We start from the raw sequence: 18,000 nt of genomic DNA, 5'->3' as shown, positions 1-18,000 counted from the left end.
CTAATTTTCTTTTAATTAAAGATTCCCAAAAATTGAGTATCAATTCATAAAGAGAATTCTCAAATGAAGTATTCTTAAACAAAAATAAGCAAAAAGAATAATAAATGGTTACAAATTATAAATGCAAAATAAGATATTTGGGGGAGATAACATTAATTTAGATAAGGAGAAAAACTTACTGCTTGGTTTCTCTTCACTGAAGCAATACAAATTAAGCATGTCATAGCCCCTGCTTGAAAAGCTTCATTTACATACTGTTTTGTTCGCTCTAACTCACGAACATCTCCATCTTGAAATTTAAAAATTGAAAACTTCAGGTTAAGCAACATCTGAAAATAACACAGACTCACTAACAGCACCACATTATGTGAGAACTGTCTAGTAATATCAATTGCTCAAAATATAGCTGAAAAAATGAGAAGTTTAAGAAAAAGGCAACCAGTGAACTGCCAAGAGGTCACAAAGTCCATGCATTACATCTTATGTACTTGATTCAAAAACAGTTACCTTGACCTTCTCTCAGAGTATACTTGCTGTTACAGTCCTTAACAAATCTGGTGGGGGCAGAGTCACAGGCAACAGCAGCAAGATGTCAAGTAACAAGGGAAAGCATATCAAAAAGCAAAGTGAAAGGAACTGCAAAGTCAAAGCTCAGCAAAGCCATTGAGCCTAAATATAAGCATATGTGTATGAATGTGTAAATGTCTAAGAGTGTATGTGTGTGTGTGTGTGTCTGACACATAGCAAATTCTTAGTAAAAATCTGTTGAATGAAAAGATCCTGAGATCAATACAGTATAATAAACTTGTTTCATTAAATTATGCTATTTCTGCTAAAAAAGGAAGCACGACTTCTTAGAAAAAAATTACTAGACTGTATTTCCTTTAAGCAATTATTAAGCATTTACTTGCCAGGCACTGTACTATTCGTATTTCAGTAAGATTAAATAAGCTATTTTTACTTTCATTTTACAGATGAGAAAACTGAGGCACAGAACACTTAAGTAACTTCAGTATGACTCCTAAGTGAGCCCTCTTGACGACTATGCTATGCCACAGCAAGAGTTTAATACAGGAAGGTCCAAGAAATAACAGCATGATGAAAGGCAGAAAAGCTACCCAAAAGCACACACAACAACAAAAGGACAATAATCTGAGTCACTTTAGTGTAACAGAAATAAACCTACAGGCCTTTAGCACAATAAAGATTGTTCAATAGAGGTTAACTGAGTCTCCAAGAAAAGTACACTAATAACATAAACTATCATAAGTACAGAACGTACCATGGCAATAAAATGGTACAAACCAAAATTTAAGTTACCAAAAAGAAAAATTAAATAAATAGGACACTTAGACAATTCTTTACTTTCTAAGATCATCCAAGTAAACACAACACTCACAAAAACTTGCTCTACCATAATATAAATACAAGTATAATTTATGATATTATACAAAATATACATAAAATTACTCCCCAAACTATAAAATATTATAAACTTATTAAAGACAATTGCTTTATTTTAAACAAATATCGAAGTTTGAAGAGGATTCTTAAAGGCAGACTTAATAATCATATTCTGTGTACTTATTTTGCTTTCTGACACAGCTGGCTCTAACAAATGTATAACATTTTAAAATTTCATCTAATTTAACAGCTAACATGTAAAATAGAATATGAAAACAAGATGAACAGGCTTTAAGATAATAAAGTCTAATCTTATATTCATAAAATGTATGTAAGATTTCTTTGAAAAATGTGTTAAAATTTGGCTGCAACAGTAAAGTATACTGCCCAAGATGTCACGACGGATAGCATGACATTTGAAGTCATGCATAAAAAGATCACTCTGGGGGCTTCCCTGGTGGCGCAGTGGTTGAGAATCTGCCTGCCAATGCAGGGGACATGGGTTCGAGCCCTGGTCTGGGAAGATCCCACATGCCGCGGAGCAACTAAGCCCGTGTGCCACAACTACTGAGCCTGCGTGTCTGGAGCCTGTGCTCCGAAACAAGAGAGGCCGCGATAGTGAGAGGCCCGCGCACCGCAATGAAGAGTGGCCCCCGCTTGCCGCAACTAGAGAAAGCCCTCGCACAGAAACGAAGACCCAACACAGCCATAAATTAATTAATTAATTAATTTAAAAAAAAAAAAAAAAAAGATCACTCTGGCAACTGAAGAAAAATGAGTGTGAGGAGGCCAAGACTGGAAACATGAAGTACCTGAAGTTAAGAGGCAGTTAACAGCAGATAAAGCAAAAAATGACCTCGAGCAAGTTAATGCATCTGTCCCAGTTTTCTCATCTTTAAAATAGTAACAATAGTAATATTAATATCTACCTCACAGAATTATTATGTGGATTTAATCCACATATTAAACAGCTGTAGGGGCCTGAATTAAGGTGATGATAGCATGTGGGGAGTGGTGGGATGAATTTAAGAAATTTAGGAAGTAAGACTCAGCAGGACTTGGTGAGAATTAGATTGTGTTGCTCTGAAAAGTCGATGTTCAGAAGGAAAGAGTGCTGTGTTAGACGAGCTGTCTGACATGGGCAGAGGGGAGGAGTAGTAGCGAGTAAAACACACTCATGCGTGTATATGCCAACCCTGCTCCCAGATTTCTGGCTTAGGTAGGTGACTGGGAAAATTGTAGTATTAATAGAGATAAAGAGAACAAGAGAAGAAATAAGTTATCTTTCAACATATGTTTTGTGTTTCCATAGGCCAGCAAGACAGCGATACCCATCAGGAAGCTGACCATTCAAGTTTGAAATCTGAGCGATCGCAAATGTATAAAGGCTGTGCTCAGACAGAAAGAATGAACTTCTTTGGTAAAGTTTTGGTGTTCAATTCACTAATGTGAGATGGGAACCATCTCATGACCCTGGCATTTATCATTCTAAAGTCAACTGATCAGACTTCCTTACTTTGGTAGAGGCAAAGTACAGAACACAAAGGAACAAAAATCAAAATATTTATGGATTTGACATAATACAGTATAAGAAAAATTGCCTTAACACTTTAAGATGAAAGCCACGTTAAAAATTAATAAAACTGGGACTTCCCTGGTGGTGCAGTGGTTAAGAATCTGCCTGCCAATGCAGGGGACACAGGTTCGAGGCCTGGTCCAGGAAGATCCCACATGCCTTAGAGTAACTAAGCCCGGGCACCACAACTACTGAGCCTGCGCTCTAGAGCCCGTGAGCCACAACTACTGAAGTCCGCGTGCCACAACTACTGAAGCCCTCGCACCTAGAGCCCGTGCTCTGCAACAAGAGAAGCCACCGCAATGAGAAGCCCGCACACCGCAACAAAGAGTAGCCCCCGCTCGCTGCAACTAGAGAAAGCCCACACGCAGCAACGAAGACCCAACACAGCCAATAATAAATAAATAAATTTTTAAAAAAATTAATAAAACTTATAAACGATAAAACTTTTCTAAACACTAGGCAGAAATACTGAGTTATATCACTGAATTTCCTATTTAAAAATAAAATTTGTATCTAGAGTGGTTTCAGTGAGGTCTTCTTGAAGCAGGAAACTTGAGGTTACTTTCTATGAAGTTCTCTAAAAGCAAGAAACCTCCTAACCTTAAGGTTCCTCTTTATCAATTTTTACCTGGCTGAACCAGACTTCTTAGTCAAGCTTACTAATCTTAATTCCTTGGCAGGTATGGTAAATTCCTTGGAAACCTTTTTGATGATGTGTACCTATGCTCATGATGCCATCAATATCCTCAGGCAACTAATATGCATAATGCATGCAAGAATGTTTCTAATAATGACCGTAAGCATAAAATGTGGAAAGTGTAAGAGACTTACATTTAAAATAATCTACTTCTACACTTAGTCCCAAATCTTCACAGCAACATCACTTTGGCCGTCTCTCTCACAAACAAATGTGGCTTTGAGAGTAACCCAGATATATACAACATATAATGTGATTAAACACTTCAGACCTGAAGAGACTTAGATTTTTTTTTTACATATAAAAATCAGAAGTTGTAAGATATAAAATAAAGGAATTAAGTCAAGAAATGAAATTGACTTCAAGATACATTTAACATAATGAAAAAGAGAATAATGAAGAATAGATTTAAGGAGTATTCAAAGTCCTCAAGTGCAATCAAATCATCATTAGGAACAACCTGACCCCACTCATTGCACAGGGACCTTTGGCATCCCCCTCCCAGCATTCTAATGAAATGCCAATTAAACACAAAAGAGAACTTCTAAGGCTGTAAGAGACATTGCCATCTTATTTGCTTTATAGAAAGATTAGCATTATACAATGTATAACTCAAACAGTAAAAGGTACAAAAATTCAACTCTACAACACAAAAATGCTCATTCTTAAGATGCAAAACCTATTCCACATAGAGTAAAGGTGTCAGAAAAAGTCAGGAATATATTTTCATTGATGTAAAAATGTCAAAATTGAAAAGATCACACAGTACCTGTCTGAGTAGTGTAAGTTATAAACGTATTAGCAACTATTTTTCCTCTTTTTCCTTCAAAATCCTCATCTCCTTCTTCTTCAGATGAAGAGTTAAAGTGTTCTTCAACAAGTTTTTTGGCTGCAGCTTGATTAGCCTTCTTGATTTCCTCAAATTTCTTTTGAGACATTAGCTCTGCTTAAAAGAAAAAAAAATGAGTTTCAGTTCTGCAAAACAATCTCTCAAAAAGCAAGGCATGGGGCTTCCCTGGTGGCGCAGCGGTTGAGAATCTGCCTGCCAATGCAGGGGACACGGGTTCGAGCCCTGGTCTGGGAAGATCCCACATGCCACGGAGCAACTGGGCCCGTGAGCCACAATTACTGAGCCTGCGCGTCTGGAGCCTGTGCTCCACAGCAAGAGAGGCCGCGAAAGTGAGAGGCCCGTGCACCGCGATGAAGAGTGGCCCCCGCTTGCCACAACTAGAGAAAGCCCTCGCACAGAAACGAAGATCCAACACAGCAAAAATAAATAAATAAATAAAATTAAGAAGTGTTGTAAGGTTAAAAAAAAAAAAAAAAAGCAAGGCATGATATACCAATACGTTATTAAAATACAGATTTAGAAGTCACCTTTGGTGCATTCTATTTCACTATCATCCATGAAAAAGTATTTTCAAATTTCTTGTCACACGAGGTAAAGAGAATACCACAATATAAACTTTCACTTTTGTTAAATATTCTGCTAAATGCCAACTAATTGTTCTAGAATGACTAACAAATCAATTTTTAAAATTATAAAGCTATGATAAAGTATCAAAAAACTGGTGATCAACCTCAAAACAGGATATTAACAAAATTAAAGTGAGATGTTTAAAAACTGAATGGTACACAGTGATTTTTAAAACGTGGGAAACATACCCACTGGGAGCACATCAGAATCAGCAGAGGCAGGCGCTTTCTCAAACCATCCTCTTGCACAATATAACCCAGCCTGGCTTGGCCCACCAAAGACCTTACACAAACAGTATTCACTGTCTACCCACCATGTTTACAATCTGCTTCTTAGAAAGCTCAAGGACTTTGTGTCTTTATTAAAATGTGGTCACAGAACATATTTATTTAACATTAATCCCACACAAAATATTGCTAACATGGAAAATATGCTTCTTACAACAACTTCATTCCAAAAAGAAATGTTAAGTATTGTTTTGGATTAGTTCTTCTGCTATTCTGTTTAGCACTGTCTGTACTTCCTACTTGTTACTTGCTTAAATAATAACACAAAAAGAATTAGATTACTTCACAGCACTTTCCCAATGAGACTTCAAACTCCTCAAGAGCAAGGACCATGAAAATTCTCTTCAAGCATTAAGTGTTAATAAACTCTTCTGAACAGCCACCATAGTTCAAGAAAGGAGCCACAACATAATGAACTGATCTTAATTCATTAGTGCCCATATTAGTGCCACTTTACGCTTGAAACCGATGAGCCACTACTAATACAAACTTTCTTATTTTAGGTGGTGTATATGTACTTAATGATGTTTTATCTTTTATTTTCCTCATGAAATGTTTTCCTTCTCTTACCGCAGCCAGCTTGGCTGGGGACTACTCAGTGTTTCAAGTAAAACTGGAGGAAAATGTACAGTGCCCACATAGGAATCTTTGAGTCCTAGGAGAAAAGCAATTGCTATAAGATATATGACTCAAAACGTTATGTACAATAAGAGGATAAATGTCATTATGAGAAATGAGCACTTACAAGACATTTTTTAAAAGGCTGAATTAGACAGATATAATAAAAACATTCATAACCTGATCAATGGACCTACGTAAGATCATCTCAAAGAAAGCTGACAAAGCAACCTTACCATATACTATTTCTTACAGTCAAATCTCAATTATCCAGTTAAAGGATGCTTGCTTTTCTACTATCCACAAAATCCAAGAAAGCTTACCAAAACTGTTCACAGTTCTCCCTCTTGCACACCTCACCACCACCACTATCATAAACTCAGTAACCAAGAGAATACCACTTATCTTTAAAATTACTTTAGGAGACATTCAGAAGCTCAATTTGCTCCTCCCTGCAAAAAATATATTTTGAAAAATACATTCCAAATACAACAATAAAATGATTTTAGGGATTATTCTCTTAGCCCCCTGCATTCTTTCATTAGTATGGACAACTTAGAATTGCGTGTGTGCTCCCAGGCTCCACTAAAACACTGCCTTGGATGAAGGATATTGAAAGCTGGGGAAGGCCACACCAGATACATCCCAGAAAGGACATGAAATTTGTGACTAGGAACCACAGCTGAAAAAAGTACCACAAGCTCAAGTGTTTACAGGACATAGATAATTAAAGTTACTAAACTAAGGCAATCAAATAAAAATGGAAAATGACAACTGGCCCCAGAAGTAGGAAACACAATGTCAAGTGGAAAGCCTAAACCCAATCTAAATAAGATTTCTGCGACTCAGCCCAGCCGACTGTTGCCACCCACAAAAGTACCAAAGCCACAATACCTTACCTTACAAGAAAAGTTGTTAACCAGATTTTTATGAGACTTTAAAAAGAAAAACCAAAAAACTGCTGGCAACCAATTCAGATTTAATGCATTGTGTTAACCAAACCAAACTATAGGCTAAATCCGCCCCCGGGCCACTGTCTGCAACTGTGGGGATTCAGTAGGCAAAAAAGAGTGAAGGGAAGAATATTGGACGGAGATGTAACATTGATTAATACCAATTAAAGTGATGATGAAAAAAAATAAAAAGTGATGATGAAAGAGGTGTGATGGGAATCGGCCTAGAATGAGTAGCTGCCTGAAAGGTTTGAGAAGTGAGGCCAATAATAAACTCCCGAAGGAGAAGGAAAGAAATGAATGCGAAGGCAGTTCTGACTAGCAAGTGCCTTAGTAGGTAGGCATCCAGGTGAGCCCGAGGACGGGAGCCATTCTCACCACTGGCCACGGAAGTCTGCGGCGCTTCAGGTCCCGCGGGGCTGCGCCGGGCTGAGCTACCTGCAGCCGCAGAGGTTGCAGCTCCACCGGGAATGGGGCCAAGGCCAGCAGCGCCCACCGACCCCTTCTCTCGCCCTCCTCCGACGCCGCGAAGATGGACTCCATTTCCTGAGGAGGGGGCGGCAGTGGCCCGTCCTCGGGCTCGGCCTCGGCCACTGGCCACCCGGCGCCAGGAAGCTTCCATCCCTGCAGAGGAAAAAAAAAAGAGTGGAAGGAGCGTGAGCGCGGTGGTACCAAGGCGGGGAAAAAGGACAGCGGGGGAAGCCGGTGTGAGAGGCGGAATGAGGACGCGGGGTGGGGACCGAGTTTGAAAAGGTCGCGGCCCTGTCTCTCCCAGAGGGCGAGTCCCCGCTGAGCCCGGGCTTCGGAGATGGATCCAAGAGGGAGAGAACTAGGCAGAGAAATGGACCGCGAGTCAAGGAGCACCACAGCGCCGGAGAAGGAGAACCGGGGAGGAGGAAAGCTCCTCCTCGGACTCAGGGGGAGCGCCGTGACGGGAGAGCTGCAGACTAACCCGGCGGTTGCCGCCGGGAACCAACTGCAGTAGCGAACCCGGAGGAAAGAAAGCTACGTCCCCTTACCGAGGGCGCCTGCTTTCAACGACTACAGTTCCCAGAAGCCCCCGCCCACCGCTCGCAGAACGCGTGGCATCACTAGCCCCTTCCTCATCCGGAACCGTGTCTGTGTGTGGGCAAGGACTCCGAACGCATGCGCTAACTGGAGCAGGCCTTCGGAAACTACAATTCCCGGCGTGCTTTGGGGCTCGCACGGGGTGGGCGCACAGAGAGGGCGCAAGGTGGGGAGGAGGTGTTCAAAACCCAGAGGATGCCGCTTTTTCCGTGCGACTACCCTAAACCCAGCTCGGTATCGGGAGGCTATCTCAGGGGTCGTTATTGACTGCCCGCCATGTTTAGCCTCGCCTTCGGGCTTTCTGGTGGCAGGAAACTTTTCTCACAGAAGGGAAAAGTCACTTATAAAGAAAACTCTTTGGGGTCGCGGAAGAGGGAGGGAAAGCTGAGGGAGTGTAGCGGAAAAGTGGCTGGAGTGGAGAAAGTGCCCTTCTGAATTGCAAAAGCAACGTAGAGGATAAATCTAACGGCATTATTATCATAGTCCTTTATAGTTAACAATATACTTTTCCTGAAGCAGGCCGATTTTTACCGTCACGACAGCTCTCTAAAGTAGCCTTTATTAAGGAAAGTAGTCGAGAGCCAGGTCTGGTCCTGATTCTTCTGACTTCGCTGTTTTCAATAAGAAATAAAGAGAAAGGGAGAGGAGGGAGTGGGAGAAATTTCAAAAATTCGGGGCTCTGTCTGGGATTGAGAAATACACCGATTGCTGTTTGGGACTACACGGTCCTTTACCCTAACCCTTCAACCTAATTAATTCCTCTACATTAATAATAAGTACCTAATATTTATATAGCATTTATTAAGTTCCAGGCACTATTCAAAGCGTTTTACATATATATATGTATATTAACAATGTGGTACTCACAGTAATCCTGTTATCCCCATTTTACAACTGAGAACACTGAAGCACAGGTTAAGTAACGTGCCCTTGTTATAGCCAGGTATTATTACCGATTCCATTTTTTAAATTAGGAAACAGAGACACAGAGAACTTTCTTATTCAGCATTCTAGCAGAGCCAGGATTGCAATTGAGCTGTGTGAATCTTGGACTATGCTCTTAAAAACACCATACTATATTATTACTGTGAGAAGGTATTTAATGTTTACCTAGAAATTCCAGTTACTTTTAGAGGACCTAATCAGGCAAAAAGACTCACATAATCAGTTTTTCCCCTGCCATATTATACAATGATATTGATAATCATAATAATTTCTGTGGAATCAAAAAGAATGTTACGTGCTCTCTGAATGAGCAAACATTTATTACAGTATTATAGTAAAGTTTAGTAGTGGAGAGCTGATGTATATCATAATGTGGAAGCATATGTAAATTGAGAATACATTTCAAAAGCTACCATTGCTGTAATTTTCACTTTGAAATTTCAGATAACATTTGAGGAAAACAAGAGTTCTTTCTGTTTATCAAAAGGGAACATGAGAAATATATGAAGCTGATAAATATATAATTAAGATTACAAACACTGAGAAATATAATTGTATAGTTCTAATTAATCTTAATTCTTAAAAATACTACCCTCAAGAATAGCTGAAAACAAAAGAATGGGCCAACTGTTGGCAACTGGAACTCTCATACTTACTGGTGGGAGTGGAAATTGGTTCAAACACTTTCGAAAAATGTTCAGCAGTATCTATTAAAGCTAAACAGGACTTACTACTAAAGCATGTGACCAAGCAGTTCCACTTCTGAATATATACTGAAAGACATGAGTGCATAGCTCCACAAAAACTCATGTTTATAGCAGCTTTAGTCATAATAGCCAAAAACTAGGAATAACCCTCATGTCTATCAACAGGAGAATTTAAAAATAAATTGTGGTATATGCGTATAATGGAATGCTATGCCCAAAAAAAAAAAATACTGATACGTGTAGCAAGATGGGTGAATCTCAAAGATATCATGTTGAACAAAAGAGGCCAGACGCAACAGAGTACAGTAGGTCCCCTACTTATGAACCTTCAAGTTGCGAGCTTTCAAAGGTTGCAAACGTCTGTTCGCATGTCCGATCACATAAGTTAGTTCACATGTCTGGTGTACATTGTCACATGTGTGCATCGTTTACAAGTGGTTGTGCTTTTGTGTACTTTACTATACAGTACTGTATAGAGTACAGTAGTACAGTATCTTTATTTCAAGCCCAGAATGTCCAGAAGCAAGAGTAAAAGCAGTGATGATGTAGCTTGTACTGCTAAGAAGCGCCAGGAATTGGAGGCCCAGAGAAAGGACGAAGAGAGACAAGAAGAAGAAGTAACCAAAGAACCGAAGAGATTCACAACGCAGGAAATGGCAAGGGGATTTTCTTTATTTGAGGAGGCACTGTTAGTTTTTGAGGCACAGGACAAGAACGTAGAAAGGTACACGAAGGTTGCAGCAACCCTTCAGAATGCAATCCCGTGTCATCTATGAAGAGAAGAAAAGAGCTACTACCCAGACATCACTGGATCATTTTTTCAAGAGGGTAGATAGAATTGAATCCAGCAAGGAACCAGAACCCGTGCCATCAACGTCAGGCCTGGGTGAAATTGCAGCTTGCCCTCCGTCTCCTATTGCTGACGATCCTTCAGCTCTACCATCTCCCACCTCCTCTCCCTCCTCTAGTCAGTAACTCTTCTTGCCTTTTCACACGATGCCACCCCCTGTGTGCCAGCTGTTGTACTGTACTACTGTACTTTTCAAGGTACTGTACTGTAAGATTTAAAATGTTCTATTTGTATTTCTTTTTATGTATTATTTGTGTGAAAAGTATTATAAACCTATTACAGTACAGTACTGTATAGCGGACTGTGTTAGTTGGGTACCTAGGCTAACTTTGCTGGGTTTACGAATAAATTGGACTTTGAACGTGCTTTCAGGATGGAACTTGTTCATATGTAGGGGACTTATTATACTTATTTCTGAATCCAATATCATGAAGTTCCTGAACAAGTAACAGAAGCCAGATTAGTGCCTACTTCTGGTAGGGATGGAAGGATTTTAACTGGGAAGAGCAATAAGGTATCCTCCTGAGTGGTGGAAAAATTCTATCTTGATCTGGGTAGTAGTTTCACTTATGTGTATACATGTAAAAACTCAAAAAATTATACATTTATCATTTGTGCAATATACTGTATGAATGATACACATCAATTTTTTAAAAGAATTATGAAATAAAACAGAAAAAATAAGACATCTGAATACCTTTATTGTCCAGTCATTTAAAAAATTGTGGTCTAATTGTATTTATTCGTCCATTACTGACATGTCTTCCTTTTTTTTTTTTTTATTGGAGTAAAATTGCTTTACAATGTTGTGTTAGTTTCTGTTGTACAATGAAGTGAATCAGCTATATGTATACCTATATCCCCTCCCTCTTGGACCTCCCTTCTCGCCTTCCGCCTGCCCATCTAGGTCATCACGGAGCACCAAGCTGAGCTCCCTGTGTTATACAGCAGGTTCCCACTAGCTATCTATTTTACACATGGTAGTGTATTTATGTCAAACCTGATCTCCCAGTTCGTCCCACCCTCCCCTTCCCCCAAGCCGTGTCCACATGTCCATTCTCTACATCTACGTCTCTATTCCTGCCCTACACCTCACCCTGGTCAGAATGGCCATAATCAAAAAGTCTACAAACAATAAATGCTGGAGAGGGTATGGAGAAAAGGGAACGCTCATACACTGTTGGTGGGAATGTAAATTGATACAGCCACTATGGAGAACAGTATGCAGGTTCCTTAAAAGACTAAAAATAGAACTACCATACGACCCAGCAATCCCACTACTGGGCATATACCCTGAGAAAACCATAATTCAAAAGGACACAAGTACCCCAGTATTCACTGTAGCACTATTTACGGAAACAACCTAAATGTCCAACGATACATGAATGGATAAAGAAGATGTGGTACATATATACAATGGAATATTACTCAGCCATAAAAAGGAACAAAATTGGGCCATTTGTAGAAATGTGGATGGACCTAGAGTCTGACATGTCTTCCTGATATGGATTCTTTTTGCCAGTATATCCATACACGGCTCCCTAAAAACATTTACCTTTGACAGATACATCTATACTTAGGTAAACATGGTGCCAGTTATCAATATATTGCCCCTCAGCTCCAATTCAGCCTTCAATATATGCTCTGTGACAGAGGACAGAACTCCTTTAAACATCTCCACAGAGAGCACGATGTTAAGTTTTCTCAGCAGAGGGCACTGGAGAGGCATTGGAGGAGGGAAGACAATCTCCTGTTATTTCCTGCTGCTGTACAGTGGAGTCAGCAACCTTGCAGCCTTTGCCTGGCCTGGAGATAAACTTCCGAGCAGCCCTCTCAACGTGGAAACTGACCCCAAGCTCTTCTGCTCACACTGGTACCCTGAGTCACTGCTCATTTTGCAGCTGACACCCCCCTCCCAATACCTGCCACCCTCCCACTGCAGACCCAGACACAGCACACCTGTGCCTTGGCTCCCATTCCCTCTGCAAGCTCACCCCACTGGTTCCTGATCACCTGCACTCCAGAGGAGACTGCAGAACGGCTGTGGCCAGGACAAACCAGCAAGCTTCTCTGCTATCCAGTGGGCTGAATTACACCTTCTCCAATAATATCTGAACCAGCCTTGGGGAGGGGGACCCTTCTAAGTTGTTCTTCTTTGGGTATTCTCCCTTAGCCCTAGAATACCATACACAGTTTCCTTCTAGTCATTCTTTTATCAGGACTTGATAATTCTTTATATTAAACTTAACCCACTGTGTGGTTCCTATTCTTGATTGGACCCAGACTGATGCAAGCACTGTATACATTTTATATCAGTTTTACTTGACATACTGGATATGACCCAATCAAACTGACAGCAAAAAAAGAAAAAAAAAGAAAAAGAAAAAAATGTTAAGAAGGAAATAAAGGGAAAAACTGTTAAGAAGGAAATAAAGGATACAACATAAAGTGCAAAATATACCAGCTAAAATAAGAAAAGTGTTCTGCCATATGTGGGGCAGAAGAGAATTAGAAAAATTAAATAATCAGGTTGATTTTTCTAGCCAGGTTAAATGCAAATGACTTTAGAGGGCTGAATCTCTTTTGCTTTACTTATTAATACTCAGAATTGAGTGATAAAAATAGTATTGTATAATGTCAATTTCATGGAAATAAAATAATAATTTTTTAAACTGGGCTATCACTTACTTTTCCTAGGAAAACCTTCAGAGACAAAAATCAACCAAACATTTATTCATATTTAATGTAAACTATTTTCAAATATTCAGGTAAATAATCTATCCATCAATCAGTAATTGAGTCTGGCAGTTATCCAATACTGTCAGGCATTGCATATTTGTACTCAGAGATGGGAAGGGTTCACTATAAATAAAGAACCAGGATAGGAATGAAAAGGCTCATTGAGATGCTGAGAACTGAGAAAACTATTAAGGGCAGGGTAAGATGTGGATGGGATGGAAAGAAGCACTCCACGTGGTAGGGACGGCATGAGTCAAGGTTTAGAAGTGAAAATAAACATGGCACATGTTTGAACCAGAAAGGAAAAAATTCTATTGAATCCCCAGGCAAAGGTGACAAATAGGGTTGGAGGGCACCTTGAAAACAGAAGTAGAAAATTTTGGTTTCAATGTTGACACTAAGTAGCCACTATAAGGTTCAAGAGAAGGAAGATGACAGTATAAAAGGAAGATTTTTCAGGAAAACTAATGTAGAAATGATAGGAAAATTTGAGCTGGGAAGGGCCTTGTGAGAGAATGGTTGCATAGAATTAAATCGTAGTTGATATGACTCTCAGTTTACAAACTCAGATGTGCAAATTATCACATTAATCATCATCTTTCAATTACCTTAATTTGAACTCTGAGTTTTATCTCCTCAGGATTGGTTGGAAAATGCATTTACTACTTCACTCAACAGACATGTATAAAGTCCCTTTTATGCCCCAGACATTTTCTACATACTGGAAATAGAGCAATAAATGAAATAAATTACCTGTCCTCATGGAACTTACATTTGAGTGGAGGAGACAGATGACAAACAAGTAAACAAATTAAGATATAATATCAAACAGTGACCTGTGCAGGGAGATAAGGTGAAGAGGGTTTCAATTTAGATTGGGTAAACAAGGTGACATTTGAGCAGAGACCTGAATGAAGGTCCAACATCCACTGGATACTGGGGAGCTTCCCAGGAAGAGGAAAAGGAAACTACAAGGACCCAGAAAAGGGAGCATACTTGGCATGTTCAAGGACAAGCAAGGAGGCCAACTGAATGAGATTGAGCAGACAGAGGAGCAGCAGGAAACCAAATCAGAGAGGTAATCAGGAGCCATTTAATATAGGGCTATGGTGAGGATTTTGGATTCAATTATAAGCAAGCTGAGGCAAGGAAGTGACATGATCTGATGTTGCTTTTGAAAGATCAGAGCGGGAGCTCTGTGGAAATGGACTACTGGGGAAAGGGGAGAAACAGTGGCATTAGAGATCAGTTAACATGGTGTGTCGTACTCCAGGTGAAAGATGGTGGTTTGAATGAGCATTGGATGTGGTGACTTTACAGCCAGATGCAGGATATATTTTGAAGGTTGAGCTGACAACATTCACTGGCAAATTAGATAGCGGGTGTGAAATTAAGAGTCAAGAAAAGACGACTCGTAGTTTTTCACCTGAGGAACGGAGTCAGTGGCAGTGCCCTTTTCTGAAATAGGGAATATTAGAGAAGGAACAGATTTGAGAAACAAACCATGAATTCTGCTTAGCACACATCAAGTCTTCACACACACAAACAGAAGTCAACTCTCCTGTTTCTCTCTATGTACAACAACACTTCTGACACCAGATGTGTGGGTTTTTCCACACAAAATAATTATTCAGTTCTCTGTGGATATCAACTAAGTGTCCTACACTTAACCCAGTTCTGACACTAACTGCCTGGAGAATGCAGACCCCACAGGTTAAGTGCTCAGTCCCACAAGACTGCCCTCCTCACTTCACACGGCAGGCACAAGTCCTATTGTTGTCACTTGTACTTCTGACCAACCAGCTATAAACCACAGGTCCCCATGACCCCCTCCTCATGTTCAATAATTTGCCAGAATAGCTTACAGAATCCAGGGACACAGTTTACTTACTACTGCTGATTTATTATAAATGATACAATTCAGGAACAGCCTAGCGGAAGAGATATATAGGACAAGGTATGTGGGAAGAGGCACAGAGCTGCCGTGCCTTCTCTGGGAGCACCACCCTCCCAGTACCTCAATGTGTTCACCAACCTGGAAGTTCTCTGAACCCCTTGGGTTAGGGTTTTTTTGTTGAGGCTTCATTACATAGACCCGATTGATTAAATCATTGGAATTAGTGATTAATTCAACCTCCAGCCCATTTTTCCCTTCCCAGAAAGTCAGGGGGTAGGGCTGAAAGTTCCAACTCTCTGATCTCACAGTTGATTCCCCTGGAAACCAGCCCCTCACCCTTAGGAACTTTCCAAAAGTCACCTCATTAACACAAACTCAGGCATGGTTGAATAACAAAAGATACTCCTTTCAATTTTTTCACTCCAGAGCTGTTTCAGGAGTCTGTGACAAAAACCAAATACAACAAAAGATACTCCTAAAGCTCATATTACTTAGGAAACTACAAGGGTTTTAGGAGTTCAGCCCAGCAGCCAGGGACAAATACCAAAATATATATTTCTTATTGTATCACATTCGCCAAAGAGATATCAAGTCTCTAGTTGGATATGCAAGTCTGGAGTTTAGAGGAGAGGCTGGAGATACATATTTGGGAGTCTTCAGCAGACAGATGTTATAAAGTGCCAGCGGATATATGAGCTCACTTAGGGTGTGAATTTCGTGGGACACTTCAGCATTTAAAGATTCAGTGAGGAGGGGAACAAAAAGAGATGGAAGTTCAGTCAGAAAAGTGACTGAAAGCCAAGTGTCCTGAAAGGCAACTGAAGTCTTTTAAGAAAGGGAGTGATCATCCCTACCAAATGCTACCAAGAGGTCTAGTAAGTCTTGGACTGAGAACTGATCATTAGAGTTGGTGATGTAGGGGTCATTGGTGACCTTGACAAGAGGTCTCAGTGGAGTTATAGTAGCAAAATTGAATTGGATCAGATTCAAGAAAGAACAGTAAGAGAGGACCTCTGCAAGGACAAATTCTACAAAAGAGTTTTACAGTAAAGGACAGCAGAAAAATGAGGTGTTAGCAGAAGCAGAGAGAGGGTCAAGAGTCAAGTAGTGTTCTTTTAAGATTTGAGCCATTGCAGGCTTAAAGACTTAAATATAAGCCATGACACCATAAAACTCCTAGAAGAAAACATAAGCAAAACATTCTCTGACATAAATGGTAGCAATGTTTTCTTAGGTCAGTCTCTCAAGGCAATAGAAAGAAAAGCAAAAATAAACGAGTGGGACCTAATCAAACTTATAAGCTTTTGCACAGCAAAGGAAACCATAAACAAAATGAAAAGACAACCTACGGACCAGAGAAAATATCTGCAAATGAAGCGACCGACAAGGGCTTAATTTCCAAAATATACGAACAGCTCATGTAACTCAATAACAAAAAAACAAGCAAGCCAATAAAAAAATGGGCAGAAGGCCTTAATAGACATTTCTTCTCCAAAGAAGACATACTGATGGCCAGTAGGCACATGAAAAGATGCTTCAAATCGCTATTATTAGAGAAATGGAAATCAAACTACAAAACTACAATGAGGTATCACCTCACACCAGTCACAATGGCCGTCATCAAAAAGTCTACAAATAATAAATGCTGGAGAGTGTGTGGAGAAAAGGGAACCCTCTACAATGTTGATTGTAAACTGGTGCAGCCACTATGGAAAACAGTATAGAGGTTCCTTAAAAAAACTAAAAATAGAGTTACCATGTGAACTAGCAATCCCACTCCTGGGCATATATCCGGAGAAAACTCTAAAATTTGAAAAGATACATGCACCCCAATGTTCATAGCAGCACTATTTATAATAGCTAAGAAGCAACCTAAATGTCCATCAACAGATGAATGGATAAAGAAGCTGTGGTATATATATACAATGGAATACTACTCAGTCATAAGAAAAGAATGAAATAATGCCATTTGTAACAACATGGCTGGGCCTAAGATTATCATACTAAGTGAAGTAAATCAGGAAGACAAAGAAAAATACCATATTACTTTTATGTGGAATCTAAAATACGATACAAATGAACTTATTTGCAAAACAGAAAGACTCACAGACATAGAAAAAAAGCTTATGGTTACCAAAGGGGAAGCGGGGGGTGGTATCAGACAACATGGTGAATTAGTTAATGGGAAGTCTTTCCATTCTCTTAATAATCATCTAGATTTCTTTGTTTGTTTGTTTAAGCATATTTCTCTCAGCCTTTGTCTTTCTGGACTGGAGTCCCATGCTCTGCTACCCCCAGCTCTGGACCATTCATTCACATGTGGCAACTCTAACTCCCCTTTGGTCATTCTCTAGACCCCATCCACCTCTGATAAAATATACTCAGTTCACTAAACAGAAGTGCATACCATTTTCTAAGTTCAGATGCCCCATGATTTTCTACAAAGGCAAGAATATGTTTCTTCTTAAAACTTCCCAATTAAATCCAGTCTTTTTTGATCTTTTTATAATTCCCCACTGGGAACATTACTAGCTGCAAAAGTCCTTATGTAAGCCTTTATTGCATTTGATTGCTTAGAGCCAATCATTTTTAAATTATAATTTTAATTATTTTACCCCAAATGTACTCCAGTAGAACTTAACCCTACTGAAGCTCATCCACTGGTTTTAAGATTTTGTTTAATTAAACATATTAAATGTGACCAATCCCATCAGAGTTAATACCCAGAGAATCTATTTATCCTCACCATTTATTGTATGATATCTGTTCCAAGTCTCAC

At 39.7% G+C, this 18,000-nt stretch overlaps 1 protein-coding gene across 4 annotated transcripts in view; it reads right to left on the bottom strand.

Moving 5' to 3' along the window:
- Nucleotides 1-8,149, bottom strand: part of NFXL1 (nuclear transcription factor, X-box binding like 1) — a 54,539-nt gene extending 46,390 nt beyond the window's left edge. Inside the window, exons 1-4 of one of the 4 annotated variants that reach the window (XM_036853719.1) lie at nt 8,035-8,149; nt 7,394-7,639; nt 4,450-4,623; nt 180-289 (exon numbers count right to left, since the gene is read on the bottom strand). In XM_036853719.1, coding sequence (XP_036709614.1) covers nt 180-289; nt 4,450-4,623; nt 7,394-7,637 — 528 coding nt within the window. In that variant the 5' untranslated portion in view covers nt 7,638-7,639; nt 8,035-8,149. The other 3 variants (XM_036853718.1, XM_036853720.1, XM_036853721.1) reach the window with 3 other exon arrangements.
- Between the last annotated feature and the right edge of the window lie 9,851 nt (nt 8,150-18,000).

Source organism: Balaenoptera musculus, chromosome 5, assembly GCF_009873245.2.
Source record: "Balaenoptera musculus isolate JJ_BM4_2016_0621 chromosome 5, mBalMus1.pri.v3, whole genome shotgun sequence".
NCBI lineage: Eukaryota > Metazoa > Chordata > Mammalia > Artiodactyla > Balaenopteridae > Balaenoptera > Balaenoptera musculus.
The sequence above is the reverse complement of the archived record's forward strand: the minus strand, read 5'-3'. Positions and strand labels throughout refer to the sequence as shown.